This window comes from Furipterus horrens, unplaced genomic scaffold (assembly GCF_987537825.1).
Source record: "Furipterus horrens unplaced genomic scaffold, mFurHor1.1.pri manual_scaffold_9, whole genome shotgun sequence".
NCBI lineage: Eukaryota > Metazoa > Chordata > Mammalia > Chiroptera > Furipteridae > Furipterus > Furipterus horrens.
In genome coordinates this window covers 24,762,669-24,781,561 of record NW_028327179.1, presented here as the reverse complement: position 1 = coordinate 24,781,561, position 18,893 = coordinate 24,762,669, and the positions used below count along the sequence as shown (strand labels likewise).

The 18,893-nt window shown below is 50.3% G+C and overlaps 1 protein-coding gene across 1 annotated transcript; it reads left to right on the top strand.

Annotated features, from left to right (window-relative positions):
* Positions 1–16,294: 16,294 nt before the first annotated feature.
* Positions 16,295–18,893, top strand: LOC150001453 (uncharacterized). Its single transcript, XM_090287164.1, is given in 4 exon segments — positions 16,295–17,047; positions 17,049–17,114; positions 17,116–17,238; positions 17,240–18,893. Coding segments are annotated over 4 exon segments (2,070 nt in total). The 5' UTR covers positions 16,295–16,306; the 3' UTR covers positions 18,380–18,893.

The following is an 18,893-nucleotide window of genomic DNA, read 5'->3' as shown; positions in this document are numbered from 1 at the left end:
ACATGTGCGTCTGAGCAATGGCTCTGTACGCTTTTACTATATTTCCAAAGAAGTTCGCGACTTCCCCAGAATTAGGAGCCCTGACTCGGACCCTGGTTGCTAGCCTCTCCCTGGAAGCAACGTTGAGTAAAAATTATATTTGAGTCAAGGGCCAAAAAAACAACTACTCATAGGAGTGTACAAAAGCAAGGCGGCGTCTGGGTCGCCCTACGGCAAGTCTCCCAACCACTGCCACTCACAGACACTGTAGCTTTGACACGTTAAGTTCTACCTGAAACTCGTTGCTTGGCAACACCAGAACCAAGCCCCTTCTGCCTTTGTTCGCTCATCAGACACCAGCCCAGCGCCTCACACGCAGGAGAAAATGGCAGAAGGAGACCGTGGGCTGGGCTGTGCCCAGCCCCTTTCGGGGCGCCCATTAACTACCGGCTTTCTTGACAGGGAAACAAATCCAAATCAACTCACTGTCTACTGAGCAGATAAATGTCCTACAGTCTTCTCTGATACCCAAATGAAACATAACTAGTCCACCAATTATGCAGGAAACAGGGAGCCCAGAAAGCCAGCCACTAAGTTAACTTACTTCGCCTGTGGCACATTATTTGAAATATTGCAGGAAGAAGAATGGGTGAGGATTAGACATCCCATGACTGAACTGTGATGAACCACCATGATGCTTTCACCAGCATGAGCGAGAGCAGGGTCTTCCTGGCTTCTGTCATTCCTGTCATTGAATGCCATAAATGTAATTGACCCCCCAAATCAATGCAATCAGCAGACTCTTGTATATCAGTTCCACCTTCTAAATTTGGTAAGGAGGCCAGCTGGTGTCTCTTCTGCTTCAAACATTACTTAGTAATTTTGCTTCAAGTTTCCTTGTGCACTGCTTTCATCTAAATCGCTTGCTTAAATGGGATTTAGGGAGCTGTGCTGAAATAAAGTGCTACTGTCACAGGATAAAGGATAAATAATGTACACACATCTAGGGAAAAAATTAGGTTTTGGAGAACCAAAATAATCAGAAGGTTAGGGTGTATGAGTATAACTTGTAGGCCATTCTTGCTTCTGTTTCGAGGCTGCTGCTGGTAAAACGGAGTCTCTAAAACAATTACGTTTACTAATGCCAATAGTACAGCATTTACAAAGTCCTTTAGAAGCAATGCTGAAGTTATAAGTTCATTCAGTTTATCAAGTGCCAGTAAAGGAATGTTTTTTTTTTTTTCTAAAAGATCAGCAAATGTTGTGGTCTGAGGGAAGACTGTATTCCAAAGTGGGCTGGGAGTTTCACTGGGGACCCCTGTGGAACTAAGAATGGTGATGGAGAGGGTGGGGATCCCATCCAAAAGGGGCTGGAGAGAGAATATTTCAGTTTCTTTTCACCCTGTGCTGGTCGTGGGGGGCAGGGAGGAGGAGGAAGAGGAGGAGGAGGAAGGCCTCTGTTGTAAGGGTTAAAAATGGGATTGGTGTTGTTTTACTATGGCACAACTGAGCATGTGAAGGCGAAAGAGAAAAATAAAATTTCTGCCAGGCCAAGGGAGAGAGAGCTTGTTTACCAGCAATAAAACAAGGATGGGAAATGTTATTGGGTATTAAGTCAAGATCTGGACCATGTTAGAGCTAAGTTCTAGGACTTCAAAACTGAGGCTAGCCCAGAGACAATTGTAAAGTGATATAAAAAAAAAAAAAAAAAAAAAACAAATCAGACACCAGAAGCAGAAAGGACATAGGACATACTTCTGAGAGATGCTGCAGTTTGTCTGAAGTGCAGATTCATGGCTTCAGGGTGATGGGTTGGCAGGATAAGGGCATTGTGGGAGAGGCAAGACCACCACAAAGCCAGAGGACTGAGACAAGGACTGAGGAGCCAGGCATTGGCCTGGGGTAACATCACCTCTTTGAGGGTAGAGGTTGTGGGCTGTGGAAGTAGCTTTCTTCGTGGCCTGAGTTATAGTGGCCCTTAGACAATAGCAAGAGAAGGGCAATTGGAAACGGCAAGGTTTTTACCAGTTCTGCACTGTTGTGGTGAAAGCGGAAGCTACAGGCAGAAGAGGTTAGGGGACAGGTGCCCCTGTCCCCAGGAGATCCAGAGAAATTAGTAGGCAAGTGGGGCCTCCATGGACATCTGAAGCTTTCCCCCTAATTTAGGGGAAGTTTCATAGAGCCTCTCTAGTGACAGGTGGACTGCATTGGGTGAACAGAAGACAATGAAGAAAAAGTCTAGACATTGCAGCCTCCAGTCCCCTCCCCACTCCTCTTCCTCAAAGCAGTCACAGGGATATTCAATGTGACATGTTGGTGGTGAGATGGAAAGTTCCTTAAAAACACAAAAGGCACAATTCAGCAGTCATGTGCTCATTGAGGTTGGTAAAGAAAGAACTGTGTGTGGGTGTGTGGTGGGCAAGGTCCAAAAAAGGGCATCCTGCACCGGTTGTGTTAGTAAATCGCTGGGGAAACCTGAATGACCGTCAGCAAAGGAGAGGTTAGGTAAATTACGATACATTGGTACAATGGAATACTACACAGCTGTTAAAAGGAGGTAGCTCTTTGAATCAGTTTGGTCAGGATATCAGAAGAGGCTTTGCGTATTCCGTGACTGATCCAGGATGGGTACGCAGCCCCGATCAGAGCCAGTGAGAGGCTGTGAGAAATGCTATTACAAACAATACTATGTAGTTTTATACTGGTCTCTTTCTTCCAAATGCAACAGTTTCTCATATACAGGGGTGGGCAAAAGTAGGCTAACAGTAATAGTAAGTAATACAATAATAAAAAAACAAGAATGAACTCTTTCTCGTACTCCCAACTGTAATCCTCCTTTTGCGCACCCCTGTGTTCATGTACAGTCATCCGGTGGATCTTGTTAAAATGCAGTCTATGATTCAGTAGGTCTGAAACGGGGCCTGAGGGTCTGCGTTTGTATTCAGCTCACAGGTGGCGTTGCCGCTGCTGGTCCCACGACCACACTTTGAAGAGCGAGGGTTCTGCGGAGGAGCGGAGCTGCTAGGCTGTAAGGGTGTGCATCTTTGACGTTGCTAGATGTTGCCAGATGGCTCTCTTACATGCTCACACCAACCCACACTCCTAGCAACAGCTCACAAGTCTCTACATTATAACTTCAATGTCTGTTATTGTTGGATTTTAATTTTTGCCCATTTAATAGGCATCAAGTGGTATCTTGTTATATTAATCAGCCTTTCATGAGTACTATTGCAGTTTCTTCTTCAATAATAATTATCAACATAAACTAATATTTGGGGCAAGTAAAATGTCTCATATACCCATTTCATTCTTTAAAGCATCCTTCTTGGAAGATTCCCTCATATTTGCAAGGCTTTCAACTCTTCCTTTTTAAAGTGCTGGAAATAAAAGTGGAAAAGGCAGAACTGAAAGGATGGCCCTGGAAGGGAGCAGAGCGAAGCAGCTACCACGAGCCAGCGGGAAGAACGTCTGCTCTTGTTTCTGCACTCTTCCCTAGCTGAGTGAGGGAGAAGGAGCCGGAAGCTTAGGGGCAGAGGGGTAAGAGCTCTGTATCTTTCTTGAGTACTTCTGGATTCCTAGGGGAATGAATTTCACTTAAGTCAAGAATTCTGCCCAAATTAAGTCTTTGCCATCTAAAATGGTTACGCTCTATCCTATTATGCTTTATCCCACAAATTACATGTGTATAAGGAAAAATGGGAGCTACATGTGTTACAATGGTAATGCATGTGTATTGTAGAAAACGCTGATAAGCAAAAACAAACAAACAACTCCAAACCCATAATCTAGTTCTAGATTTTGGTTTCCTCACTTAGAAAATGAGGATCATGACAGTACCTAAGTCAGTGTTGTGAAGATTAAAGTAGTAATAGATGTAAAGCGGTAAGTCATTGTCTGACGCAGAGCCAAAGCTCATTCAAACTAGAGCTATTGGAGGTGATATCAGCGAGGTGCAAGAATAAAGAATAGGAAACCCTCAACCCTCCTTTCCCCATGGACACTTGGATTTAATAGCAATATATGGACCAACTGCCTCTGTGAAAAATCTGGAACCCAGTTAAGAGGTGCTTATACTCCAGGCTAACGCAAAACCAAACCCATCACAGCCTGGCAGGAAAACTCGTGGTTCTCTCTCTCCAGAGCCCCTCTCCCTGGCTCCGTGTGGTGCGACTGTGGGAAACACCCAATCCCCGTCTTCTCCCTGCGGAGGAATGTACATCCAACATTCCGACTTTTAGGTAGGCTGCCCAGTGGGGTGGGTATCAATCTGGCCTGAATCTAACTAAGTACTGCCAAGAACCAGGAGCCAGGTTGGGAGCTTGGTCTCGGTGAACAAAAGCAAGCCACGTGCACGAGAATCTGCAGTACCACAGACAGGCACTAGCTGGGTCTCCAGGACCATGGCACACGGTAACAGCAGCGGCGCCACGGTACAAATCGCAAAACCTATTCCATTAGGATAGTCCACACACGCCCAGGCAGGACTCATCCCCAGCGTAGGTTTGAGAGGTCTCCAGAATCTCCAGCAGGGCTGAATAGAGAATGTCATCCCTGTATGAAACGGGATTGCAAAGTCTGGGAGACGTGGCTGATTTTTCAAATGCTGTAATCTCAATAAAAGATAACAAAACATACAAACAAGCAAAGATGACCCATTTAAATCTCCTGAAACCAGCCCTAAAGCAAGAGACATATGAGTTGCCAGACCAAAAATTCAAAATAGCCATCATAAGGATGGTTAATGAATTAAAAAGAGTACAGACAACTAAACACAATTAGGAAAACAATACATGACCAAAATAAGAATATCAATAAAGAGACAGAAACTATAAAGAAGAACCAAACAAATTCTGAAATGAAAACAACAATAACTGAACTAAAAAATTCACTAGAAGGACTCAATATCAAATCTGACTAGGAAGAAGTTTCAGTGAACTCAAATATAGTACTTCCAAGTACCTGAGGCAGAGGAACAAGCAAAATGACTGAAGAAAAATGAAGACAACTAAGGAATTTGTGAGACACCATCAAGCCGAACAACATATGTACTACAGAAGGGTGAGGAGGAGGAGGAGGAGGAGGCAGAGGAAGAAGAGAGAGCCTAATTGAAAAAATAATGGCCAAAAGCTTCCCAATATCTGAGAATAGTAGTGGATATACAAATTCGTGAAACTCAAAAACTCCTAGGATACATCTATAATCCATAAATCTCACTGCTGAGTATACGTGCAAAAGAATTCAAAGCAGGCCCTGGTTGGTGCGGCTCAGTGGACTAAGCACTGGTCTGTGAACCGAAAGGTCACCAGTTCGATTCCCAGTCAGGGCACATGCCTAGGTTGTGAGCCAGGTCCCCAGTTGGGGCTGTGCAAAAGGCAACCGATTGCTGTTTCTCTCATACATCAATGTTTCCCTCCCTCCCTCTCTTTCTCCCTCCCTTCCTTTCTCTCTAAAAGTAAATAAAATCTAAAAAAAAAAAAAAAATTCAAAGCAGGATCCCCAAAAGATATCTGCACACCCATGTTCATTATAGCATTAGCCAAGAGGTAGAAGCAACCCAAACTCCATCAACAGATGAATGGATATAGAAAAGGTGGTATATACATACAATGGAATATTATGCGACCTTAAAAAAAGGAAATCCTGTTACATCCTACCACATGAATGAACCTTGAGAACATCATAAGTGAAATATGCCAGTCACAAAAGGACAACTACTGTATGATTAAACTCATATGAGGCATATAAGACTGGGTGGTTCAGTTGGTTGGGCCTGTTTTTGCAAACCGAAGGGTCGTTAGTTCGATTCCCAGTCAGGGCACATGCCTGGACTGTGGGTTGAGCCCCCAGTCAGGGTGCCTATGAAGAGCAGTTGATCAATGTCTCTCTCTCACATTGCGGTCCCTCCCTTCCCCTTCTCTAAAAATAAGATAACATAATCAGAACAGGCGGGTGCTGCCGGCCAGGGCGCTCAAGGAATCACCGCCGGAGCAGGGGGGTCCGCAACCCCGGCGCCACCCTGCATCTCAGGGCCCCGAACCCCCGGCTCCCCTGTATGGTCCTCGCTCGTCCCCCAGCACCTGCGCACCCCGCGCCCGGGTCCCACGTCCGGGCCCAGCGGAGGCCAGAGCGCAGCTAGCCCGTCTTCCCAGACAGGAGCGAACGCATCCCCCGAGCGGAGTGCCGAGACGCTGGTCACTCCCGCGCGTCCCGTCCCGCCCCGACGCCCCCCACCGCGGCTCACCGGGGCTCACGGGTACCGGGGGACAGGGCCGCCCAGGGCCACGGGGCGCAGCGTGCAGAGTGTCCGCCCGCCCCGCGCCTTCGGGCTCCCGCACCCCGCCAACCGCGCCCCTCGGCGCCCGCCGCCCGGACCCCGCAGCCGGGAGCCGCTCCTCCCGCGGGCACCGTCGTGGCCCCGCCGCCGCACCGCAGTCCGCCCGCGGCCCCGACTCGGCGCCGTCCCCGGCCCGGGGCTCGCACCCGCCCGCTGCGGCCTGGTCACCCTGGGGGCCCGCGCGCGCCCGCTGCCACAGCCGGAGACGCGGGAGGCCCGGGACGCCCAGGAAGACCAGGCCGGAGGGGACGCCGGGCCGCTCGGCCACCTCCCGCCGGCCACACTCACCTCCGCCATGCTGCTGACTTCAGGGAGGGCGGACAAGCGAGCGAGCGGCGCCAAGCAGGCCCCGGATGGCGCCCCAGCCAATGGCCGCCGCCTTCTACGCCGCGGGCCTGACCGCGCCCTGCTTTGCCCCGCGCCGCGCCCGCTACGCCACGAGCCGAGCCACGGCCCGCCTCGCGCCACTCCCGGGCCTTCGGGCGCCAGCCGCCCGGACCCCGCAGCCGGGAGCCGCTCCTCCCGCGGCACCGTCGTGGCCCCGACGCCGCACCGCAGTCCGCCCACGGCGCCGACTCAGCGCCGTCCCCGGCCCGGAGCTCGCCGCCCGCACGCTGCGGCCTGGTCCCGCCGGAGGCCCGCGCGCGCACGCTGCCGAAGCCGGAGACGCGGAAGGCCCGGGACGCCCAGGAAGACCAGGCCGGAGGGGACGCCGGGCCGCACGGCCACCACCCGCCGACCACGCTCACCTCCGCCATCCTGCTGCCTTCAGGTCGGCCGAACGAACGAGCGAGCGGCACCGAGCAGGTCCCGGATGGCGCCCCAGCCAATGGCCGCCGCCTTCTCTGCCGTGGGCGTGACCGCGCCCTGCTCCGCCACGCGCCGAGCCCCGCCACGCCCGGCGCCAAGCCCCGTGCCTTAGGGCTCCCGCACCCGGCCCTCCGCGCCCCTCGGCGCCCGTCGCCCGGACCCCGCAGACGGGAGCCGCTCCTCCCGCGGGCACCGTCGTGGCCCCGCCGCCGCACCGCAGTCCGCCCGCGGCCCCGACTCGGCGCCGTCCCCGGCCCGGGGCTCGCCACCCGCCCGCTGCGGCCTGGTCCCGCCGGGGGCGCGCGCGCGCCCGCTGCCACAGCCGGAGACGCGGGAGGCCCGGGACGCCCAGGAAGACCAGGCCGGAGGGGACGCCGGGCCGCTCGGCCACCTCCCGCCGGCCACACTCACCTCCGCCATGCTGCTGCCTGCAGGGCGGGCGGACAAGCGAGCGAGCGGCGCCGAGCAAGCCCCGGATGGCGCCCCAGCCAATGGCCGCCGCCTTCTCCGCCGCGGGCCTGACCGCGCCCTGCTTCGCCCCGCGCCGCGCCAGCTACGCCACGAGCCGAGCCCCGGCCCGCCCCGCGCCCCGCCCCGGGCCTTCGGGCGCCCGCCGCCCGGACCCCGCAGGCGGGAGCCGCTCCTCCCGCGGGCACCGTCGTGGCCCCGCCGCCGCACCGCAGTCCGCCCGCGGCCCCGACTCGGCGCCGTCCCCGGTCCGGCGCTCGCCGCCCGCCCGCTGCGGCCTGGTCCCGCCGGGGGCCCGCGCACGCCCGCTGCCGCAGCCGGAGACGCGGGAGGCCCGGGACGCCCAGGAAAACCAGGCCGGAGGGGACGCCGGGCCGCACGGCCACCTCCCGCCGACCACGCTCACCTCCGCCATCCTGCTGCCTTCAGGTCGGCCGGACGAGCGAGCGAGCGGCGCCGAGCAGTTCCCGGATGGCGCCCCAGACAATGCCCGCCGCCTTCTCCGCCGTGGGCCTGACCGCGCCCTGCTCCGCCCCGCGCCGCGCCCGCTCCGCCACGCGCCGAGCCCCGCCGCGCCCGGCGCCACGCCACGGGCCTTGGGGCTTCCGCGCCCCTCGGCGCCCGCCGCCCGGACCCCGCAGCCGGGAGCCGCTCCTCCCGCGGGCACCGTCGTGGCCCCGACGCCGCCCCGCAGTCCTCCCGCGGCCCCGACTCGGCGCCGTCCCCGGCCCGGGGCTCGCCGCCCGCCCGCTGCGGCCTGGTCCCGCCGGGGGCCCGCGCGCGCCCGCTGCCGCAGCCGGAGACGCGGGAGGACCGGGACGCCCGGGCCGGAGGGGACGCCGGGCCGCTCGGCCACCTCCCGCCGGCCACACTCACCTCCGCCATGCTGCTGCCTTCAGGGAGGGCGGACAAGCGAGCGAGCGGCGCCGAGCAGGCCCCGGATGGCGCCCCAGCCAATGGCCGCCGCCTTCTCCGCCGCGGGCCTGACCGCGCCCTGCTCCGCCCCGCGCCGCGCCCGCTCCGCCACGCGCCGAGCCCCGCCCCGCCCCGCGCCCCGCCCCACCCCGCCCCGCGCCCCGCCCCGGGCCTTCGGGCTCCGGCACCCCGCCCTCCGCGCCCCTCCACGCCCCCCGCCCGGAGCCCGCAGCCGTGAGCCGCTCCTCCCGCGGGCACCTCTTGTATTATGGGATGAACATGTCTTCCTCATAAACTCACTAATCATATAAGCTATGCTTATCTAATGGGTAGAAGGAAATTAGGAGGGCTACTCCAACAAAAATGCTTCCACATTGAAAGATAGGTCAGAAAAATGAGGTCCTTAACAAAAATCTGGCATAAAATAAATGTCGTATATATAGTTACCAAAAAGTGACAATTATTTGGTTTTCCTAACACATCCCATTCAGTGCATTTTCCAGCATCTGGCCCTCCTTTCTCACATTGTGCCCCTGGGCTGAATCAAGACCCAGAGGTCTTCATTCTATGCCCAGCTGACCCTTAGGTTACTGCCTAAATCCCATTTTCTGTTCTGTTAACTTGTGTACCAACCTATTGAATCTCATGATCTTGAGGCCAGCTTCTCCATGCTTCCATGAGTGAAAACTTATAAAATAGGTAAAGCAATAACTGTAGATGTCTTTTCACTAAAGAGAGAAATAACAAGAATCTCTTCTTTCCCCATTCCAAACAGTCTACATCTATACTGGGAATGTAAAACTATCCCATTGAACTTGAGAATTACTTGAATTATCCAATAGTGGTAAATTTTTCTAATTTTAAGAAGCAAATGAATCTGATAAATCAAATTTTATACTTTTAACTTTTTTTCTTGAAACTGCTAAGTATGCGTCATGATCTAGTGAGCAATGGTATCTCATGTGGCATAAAATCTTTGGTATTGTAAGTTCATGGTTACTATTGATCAAATTCATAGTGTTGCACAATGAGCATAATGACTTCTATGTCTTTTATCAGAATATATTTGATAAATAAATGAAGTGATGTACATAGAAGTGATATTAGGGATGGGAATTTAGATTATGTAAGAAAATATATAGGACTCGTTCTCTGGTGAAGATTCTGAGGAATGAGCATACATTGCAGAGGAGCCTCATAAATCACAAACTTGAATAGTCACTAACTTTAAGTTCACCCTGGCTCTGACTGTAATACTATTTTATGCTCCTCTCTCCCAGGCAATTAAAATTCCAGCAATTACATGGCATTCCCGTTGGCTATTTTTGCTATCTGTGTAAAAGCAGGCAATCATCTTAGAGACACAGGATTTGGAAGGGAAGTGAGCGCAGTACAAACTCCTCTTAATTAAATATAATGCATTTATTTTGTTAAGCTTCATAAGGAGAAAAAATGTATATTTATGTCATGGAACTATCAAGATTCTAGGATGAATTCCAAAATATTTGTGGATATTGGTATGAATATTAAAAAAATATTTTGTTCTTGATGCATTTATGCAAAGTGCCTGTGAAATACTATGGGGTCTTTGACATGTTATTTAACTTCTCCGTGACTCAGCTTTTTCATCTGAGACATGGGATCATGATATCATAGGGTTTTTTGAGTATTAATTGAGGCTCTCCCCCCTTTTCTCAATCTCTTTCTCTCCCCCCCCACACACACTGTTTAGAATAGTCCCAAACACATAAAACTATATAAACTATTGCTGTTATTTTTTAATACTATTTATTTATTTATTTATTTTAAAGTATATTTTATTGATTTTATTGTTACAATAGTTCCAATTTTTTCCCCTTTGCTCCCCTCCGCCCAGAACCACCCCTCCTCCAGCAATCCCCCCCCCCTCAAGTTCATGCCCATGGGTCATACATACAAAGCTCTCCTGCTTCACCCTTTCATATATTCTTCTTTTTTTAAAATAATTAATTAATTATTTTAACAATAAAAAATAACAATCCCTCCCTCTCAGACTTAAGACCCTTTATAACCTTATAAAGGACAATGAGCAAAGGTCTTGAGCTCCTCTAGATGCTTCAGGCTGGGCATGGTTGTTGTCCTACCTACCCTTGGGTCCAGAAATCCCTAATAAGAGTGGGGGTGTGGAGGGGAGGGTTGCCTTCCCACACGGGGAAGGACTGTGCAGACTCCAGGTCAGTTGGCTGTCCCTGGACAGCAGCGTGCTTGGTTTAACAGGCTGGCATCCTTGTTGTATTCTGGGGCAACAGATTTGGCAACGGGGTTAAAAGACATCATTCAGTCCATAACCACTAGAAGAAAAAAGGCAGGTATTAATTTTTCAATGTCCCACATTAGGGAAAAGAAGGGCTTCTTTGGAGGAAGGTGTGCCAGGCACGTCTCACCTGTCCAAAACCCTTTTGCCCATTATACTTAGTTTGGGCTGAGGGAAATATTTTAGGTGCCCCCGCCCCGCCCCACCCCCGACCTCTGGGCTCCTTCTGTCCAAGCCATTAGGATAGAAAAGAGAAACCAGTTTTAAAGTGAACCCCACAGACCAATTTTTTCAATACTATTTAAATTAAATTACTTATTCTGTGACAATATTAACTTAGTATTTCCAGTATTTCCTGTTTGTGAAATGCTTTTATAGTTTACAGACTTAATCCTGTCTTGTAATACTATAATCAAGAGAGGTAGAATTATATCAATTTAATATATAAAAAAATAAAATAAGAAATTATAAGATTTTTAAAAGTCAGATTTGAGATTAAAACTTGTGTTTTCAACTTCCAACCAGAATTATTTTTATTATATAGCTATAATTAAAACTATATAGAGTTTAGAAAAAATGTTTTGGTTTTTTCACCTTCTACACAGAAATTATTCTCAGAATAGTAAATATATAATAATTTTCAAAAGAGAAAAATTTAATTTGATTTCAATTTGGTATGAAAATATTTCACTCCCAGTAATCTTTATTTTTGATATATTAAAAGGAAACACAGGTTTATGTGTTCTCTGAGATGCTGAAGCAGTAAGCATTTATTTTCAGCTTATCTTAGGATTCCTTGGCAAGTGGTTGCTAATGACAAATGTTTACCATTTCCCATGCTTAGAGGAAGGATTCCTTTGAGGGGCAGAATTTAAGTTGTCTCTGTAGAGAAACTGACCTTTGCAAAATGCTCTAAAGTTGATTATAAGAAGCTAGACCTGTTGACAAAATAAATAAACAAGCTTTAAATAGTAACAAGAAATTCACCAGAAAGCACGGGCAAATCAGAGCAAACTGTATATTGAATGCCAAAGAAATCTCATATTGCTGAAGAAATCAATGGGTGAGGTAAATATGAATGAAATATGACATACATTATGAGACAGAGACCCATTCATATATGGCTCTTTTCCTTCATAGTCCAATGGTTCCTTGATCCTGTTGAGCAGAAATCTATTTAGTTTGTAAAAAATGCTAATTTCTAGGCTTCTCTCATGCTTTAATTTTGACCTAGTGTGGTCTCTGAGACCACACTTTTAACATATACCATTTCAGACTCTAAGGATACTAAGTTTAAGAATAGCTGCTCTAGCCCTGACTGGAGTGGCTCAGTGGGTTGAGTGTCGGCCTGTGAACTGAAAGGTCACTGGTTTGATTCCCAGTCAGGGCACATGGCTAGGTTGTGGGCCAGGTCTCCAGCTGGGGGCCTGTGAGAGGCAACCAGTTGGTTCTCTCACATATTGATGTTTCTATCCCTTTCTTTGTCCCTCCCTTCTACTCTATCTAAAAATGAATAAATAAAATCTTTTAAAAAATTAAAAAGCCTTCATTAAAAATAAAAAAAGAATAGCTGCTCTAGCTTTGGCTTAAATTTTCTCCTAATAATTTTTGTATTTTAGGGGTAGGTTCTCAGTTGGAAAAACAGAGACATAAGGCATTGTGGTTCTTGGGGCTGTGGTTGGGGGAGGAACGCACACTGGGAACATAGAAGATAGTTTCGCTAAATGGGGAAGTAGAATTAGGCAGTGTTGGCTTGGAGGGAGTTTGGACACCGAGGGGGAAAAAAAATGATTAAACAATGCCTGGGTCAGTACTAACCACATTTATTCCTCTCAAGCATTAGAATCAAGCTCTGGCTATCCTAAGCCAAAAAAGCAATTTTACTGGAACCTTACAAAATTCATGATAGCCTGGAGAATTTGATTTGAAAAATTGGGAAAAACCAAGTCTGCTCTGGAAGGTTAGTTAATGTATGACAATGTTTATGTAGCAATAAGAGGCTGGTCCAGTCTGCCACTTCAGAGAATACCGACTCTAACTAGTGAATGACATCATCAAAATTCAGTCTCAGGAGCCACAATGTCAACTGGCCATTTCCATGTTATATGTTATCTCCTGTCTATGCAGATATGGAATGAGAAACACCCTCCCCTTTGATATTTATGGAGCTGGGCATTACCTTTCATAAACAATACATAGAAAGGGAATTTTAACAACAGGGAGATAAGATGCTAATAGGAAGTAGGAACTTGGGTGCTAACAACAACAGCAACAAAAACAATGTCAGACATCTGCTATGGGCTCCATCAAGGATGGTCATTGGGTTGACCTATATTCCTTTCAGCTGAGTTTAATAATGATTGATGGTAGAGGATATTTTCCCTGCCTCTTTTTAATTTACCCCTCCTCCCATTTGCATTAGTACTTATTGTACATATTTCTGACATACTCTTCTTATCAGAACTTTCTCCTTTCTTGTGCTCAGAGCTTGCCAAATACAGCCATTCAGTATTTTCAATTTATAACCTACTTAGGATTCTGTAACTTTCTGAAAATATTTGAACAGATTGAATGGAACCTCACTCACTTCTTTTATTGAATGCTCTAAGCTTTTGGTAGAAGTACATTATATGAACAAATAGTTTCCAAAAATAAATTGTCAAAATGATCAATTTTACTTCCTCAGTTATTGCAATAGCTATAGTTTTTAGCAATAGTGCAACACACTTTAAGAATAACACAACATTACACTCTATGAAAGTGTTGGTAAACGTAAGATAAGTATTCATATAAGATGTGGAACTTAACTTTAATCTTAAAGAACAAAGGAGATCTCTATTATTGAAAGAGGGTAAATCAGAATTGGGGAAGCTATGCTAATTTCTCTACTTAAATACAGAGTTGCTCTGGTTAGTATCTTTTTAATCAGGCTTTTTGGCCTTTTTTACTTTTCTTAGCCTTTTTATTGTCTTGTTCAGTAAGCTGGTTCACCCAGTAGTAATTGGAACTTCCTCTATCTTAGATTTTTTTTCCTTTCAGCTTTACCTACTTTTTTGTAGAACTTTGGAATGTTTGGTAGTCATTTGATCTACTGATGTCAGATGTGGAATACTCTGCAGGCAAGACCTTTAGTGGTAATATGTCAGGGGAACAGAGGTCTACCTAGAATCATTTTAATGATTATTAGCAGATACTACAAGCCCCTTTATCCAGAATGCATAATGTTTTTCCAGAACCTATCTCTGAAGTAGGAGCAACAGTGGAATTGATATGCCATCTTCTTCCTTCTTCCTTTTCCATTGAGAAAAAAGATCAGTCTTGGCATGGAAATCAGATGTTAAGCCCCTACTAAAATCCTCCAATGGCCTCCTATTTTACTTTCAATAGAATGAAAATTCCATACCTTGATCCACGGGGTCCTGAATGATTGGTTTCTGTCTTCTTTTCTACATCAACTTGTACCATTTTCCCCCTTCCTCACTACACTGCAACCTCACTGAACCCTCTGATTATCCAGATACCAATGTCCTTCCAAACTCAGGATTCTTATTTCTGTTGATCCCACTACCTGGAATACTCTTTCCCACGCTCTTGAAATGCTGCACCTTTATCAGGGTTTAATTCACATCGCACAACATCAGAAAATCTGCCCTGATGACTCAATCTATAGTTGTTTCTTTTTTTTACAATTTACTGCCATATCATTCTGTTTATGTGATAGCACTTATAGCCTTGAAATTATCTTCTTTATGTATTGGTTTTTTTGTTTCTTTCCACTGAAATTTATGCTCTAAAAGGGCAGGAATCAAGTTTATCTTGATTACCATTAAATCTTTGTACCTTGAAGATCACCTGACATATAAAATATGTCGATGAATATAAATGCTTTGAATGACTAATGCTGACTCTGTAATAGATGAGACATGCTGGTGGCAATTACAGAGGGCTCACTTGTGTCACTTGTAATGGCAATGAGGAAAAATTAATTTTATGTATCTTATAAGGGTGTATTTGAGCTATAGTTAGGCCCTAGCACCAAATGCATTACAACAGCACTTGACGGTGACAGTCATCATGAGAACAACTACATTACTGAAATCCTAGAAACCAAACCTATCTCTGCCTTGTCTTTATTTATCCCACCACTGCAAAGGCCAATAGTCACTAAGAAGGAAAAGTCCTTACACTAGTATAGATTTAAGTGGGGGGTGGGGTGAGGGGATAATGCATTATGGGAAGATAAAGCAGCATTATCCTGAGCCTGTAGACATAAACAGAACAAGGGACAAAGTTAAAACTCTCTGAACAAAGTGGATATTTATTAAGGGAGCTGTAGAAAAAATATTATTTGGGAGTAAGTTTAGATTATTGTTAAGATATTGTTAGACTAAAGAGTAGACCATAAATTCAGAAGTAGAAGTAGAGAATTAATGCTATAAAGTCCTTGTGCAGAAAGGTGGCAGTGGCCCAAAGATAGCAATAATTAGGAAGAGTAACCTGTCAGTTCTATATAAAATAAATTCCAAATGGGAGGAAGAGAAGCTTGAAGGATACTTAAGATGTACAAATAACATTCCCATGCCTGTCAAGAATCTAACTGCCTTTAGTTTGATACATCTAAATTTTAATATTTGTTTGAGCTCCTTTGCCAACATAAATGATGGGATTTTATTACTTAGAGGGGAAAAAAAGCACTAGGTATTCACAACTGTACAGAGACTAGAGTAGGGGATGTGTTAGCTTAAACTGATTTCTTTTTCTTCTCTTCTTTTTCTTCCACACATTCCATCTTCCATCCTCACTGTCTCTCTTTTTAACAAGCATTTACTGTACAGAGTTTTTTTCTGACCAAAAACCGAGTTTTACTTCTGGTTTTGTGGGGCAGCTAAGAGAAGAGTTACATAATAGATAACACAACAAATCTTTAAAATTTGTTCCCTCTAACCCCTGACCCTTTTCCTCTTTCTTTGAAACCCTTCAGATTCTCTTCCCTCTTCCTGTCACCTCAATCTTCCTTCTGATCTCTTTTTCAGTGTCTCTGTCCCTTTCTTGTTTGAAGAAATTTATGAATTTGTATCTTTAACCATCAACCCTACCGTAAAACAGATAATAGACATGTTCTTGAAAAGACCCGAGGTAAGAGGAGGGTATAAATAACTAGTGTTAATTTAACACATCTAGTTGATAATTATGTGGGGGGAGCTACATTTTTAAATATGTAGAGTGTAACACCTATTTAAATATGTTATAAAAACACAAATATAATAAAGTGTAAATGCAAAGTATTTTCCAAGGGTATTTCTTTCTTTCTTTTATTTTCTTTTCTTTCTTTCTTGTTTTATTTTATTTTTTTCCCACCCTGAACACACCCAATCTTATCTGTACAGAATTTTTAACGTGTATTCAACAAGATGCTGGATATTATGGGGATACACAAAAAGAGATCTACCGAGCCCCGAGCCCCAGCCCGGCCGCCGCCGCCAGCGCCGCTCAGAGCGCGCGCAGCCATGGCCGGAGCCCGGACCCTGCTCCCGCTCCTGCTCGGGCAGCTCCTGGCCGTGGCGCTGGTGACCGAGGCGCAGAAAATGGGGCCTCGAGGCCCCCCTGGCCCCCCAGGGCCCCCTGGGAAGCCGGGCAAGGACGGCATCGATGGAGAAGCTGGTCCTCCGGGTCTGCCTGGGCCCCCGGGACTGAAAGGGGCTTCGGGGAAGCCAGGGAAGCCAGGAGAGGCCGGGCTGCCAGGGCTGCCCGGCGTGGACGGCCTGACCGGGAGAGAAGGACCGCCTGGACTCAAGGGCACTCCCGGAGAACGGGGAAGTCTGGGCCCCCCGGGGCCACCTGGGCTTGGGGGCAAAGGACTCCCCGGACCCCCCGGAGAAGCAGGGGTCAGTGGGCTCCCAGGCGGACTCGGCCTCCGGGGTCCCCCGGGACCCTCTGGACTCCCGGGCCTGCCTGGCCCTCCCGGACCTCCTGGACCCCCTGGTCACCCAGGAGTCCTTCCCGAAGGCGCGGCTGACCTTCAGTGCCCGGCCGTCTGTCCGCCAGGGCCCCCCGGCCCCCCAGGAATGCCGGGCTTCAAGGGACCCACTGGCTACAAAGGGGAGCAAGGAGAGGTCGGCAAGGACGGCGAGAAGGGTGACCCCGGCCCGCCTGGGCCCCCCGGTCTCCCCGGCACCGTGGGGCTGCAGGGCCCGCGGGGGCTGCGAGGACTGCCAGGGCCGCTTGGGCCTCCCGGGGATCGGGGTCCCTCCCATTGGCTTCCGAGGACCCCTCGGGATCCCAGGAGCCCCCGGGAAAGCGGGTGACAGAGGCGAGGGGGGGCCCAGACGGGTTCCGGGGCCCCAAGGGCGACCTGGGCAAACCGGGTCCCAAAGGAGCCCCCGGAGTGGTCGGGCCACTTGGAGAGCCGGGCATGCCGGGCAAGGACGGCCGGGACGGCTTTGCTAGGACTGGATGGTGAGAAGGGAGAGGCGGGTCGCACTGGCGCCCCAGGAGAGAAGGGTCCCAACGGGCTGCCGGGCCTGCCTGGACGAGCAGGGTCCAAGGGTGAGAAAGGAGAGCTGGGCAAAGCTGGAGAGCTGGGTGAGGCCGGCCCCTTGGGAGAGCCCGGGGTCCCAGGGGACATGGGCGTGCCGGGCGAGCGCGGCGAGGCGGGCCACAGAGGCTCAGCGGGGGCGCTCGGTCCGCAAGGCCCTCCTGGGGCCCCTGGTATCCGAGGCTTCCAGGGCCCGAAGGGCAGCATCGGGGACACTGGCCTGCCAGGCCCCCAGGGCCTCCGAGGCGGCGGGGGCGACCGGGGCCCGGAAGGAGCCACGGGTCCCAAGGGAGACCAGGGCATCGCCGGTTCCGATGGTCTTCCCGGGGACAAAGGCGAGCCGGGACCCCGCGGCCCCGTTGGACCCAAAGGAGAGCCTGGCAGTCGAGGGGAACTGGGCCCGAGAGGCATCCAGGGTCCCAACGGCACCAGCGGCGTGGAGGGTGTGCCAGGCCCCCGCCCCCCCCCCCCTCCCGGGCCTGTGGGCTTACAGGGCGTGCAGGGCGTGCCTGGCATCACCGGAAAACCCGGGGTCCCGGGAAAAGAAGCCAGTGAGCAGCACATCAGGGAGCTGTGTGGGGGCATGATCAGTGAACAAATCGCGCAGTTGGCTGCTCACCTGCGGAAGCCGTTAGCGCCGGGAGCCATCGGGCGGCCTGGCCCTGCTGGCCCCCCCGGGCGCCCCGGGCCCCCTGGTTCCATCGGTCACCCTGGCGCTCGGGGGCCCCCTGGCTTCCGCGGCCCCACCGGTGAGCTGGGAGAGCCCGGACCCAGAGGAAACCCGGGGGACAGAGGAGACAAGGGCGCGGTCGGTGTGGGTCTGGACGGGCCTGACGGAGACCAGGGCCTGCAAGGACCGCAAGGCGTGCCTGGCGTTGGCAAAGATGGCCAAGACGGGGCCCACGGCGAGCCCGGGCCGCCCGGAGACGCGGGCCTTCCCGGAGCTGTTGGCGCGCAGGGGACCCCCGGCATCTGTGACACCGCGGCCTGCCAAGGAGCAGTGATGGGCGGGGGCGGGGAGAAGTCGGGTCCCAGAAGCTCCTAAGACACAACCCAGGCAGCAAGTGACGCTGGCTGAAGTGCTGGGCTCTGCAGCGCCCGTTGCTAAGGCCACGCCACGTCCACAGCCTTGCTGGCCTGCCCCCTCCCCCTGCGTCCTCAGTGGCAGCACCTGGTCACCTGTCCCCGCGCGTCCTCCACCAGCTGCTGAGAAGGTGGTCTCCTCGTGGGTTCCCAGCGGCCCATCTGGCAGTGACCGCGAACCTCGGAAATGGGCGCCGCGCGGTAACACCGGGCCGGCCAGGGGCCACACACAACTGGTACACGTCCCCGAGAGAAAACTGCAACCTGTTTACATGGCGTTTGTGTAAAAAGCAGTGATAACCCCAACAAAATGATCGATGAAGCCCTCAGATTCGTGACTGCCCACAGGGCCCAGCGCCCCCCGCACCAAGGTCTAGTCTGGCCCCCGGTTTCTGTACAAACTTGAAACTGTCTGAGCAACAGTATTTATTGACGGTGACTTTGCATTGCACTAAACCTGTTGGTGTTCTCTGTTG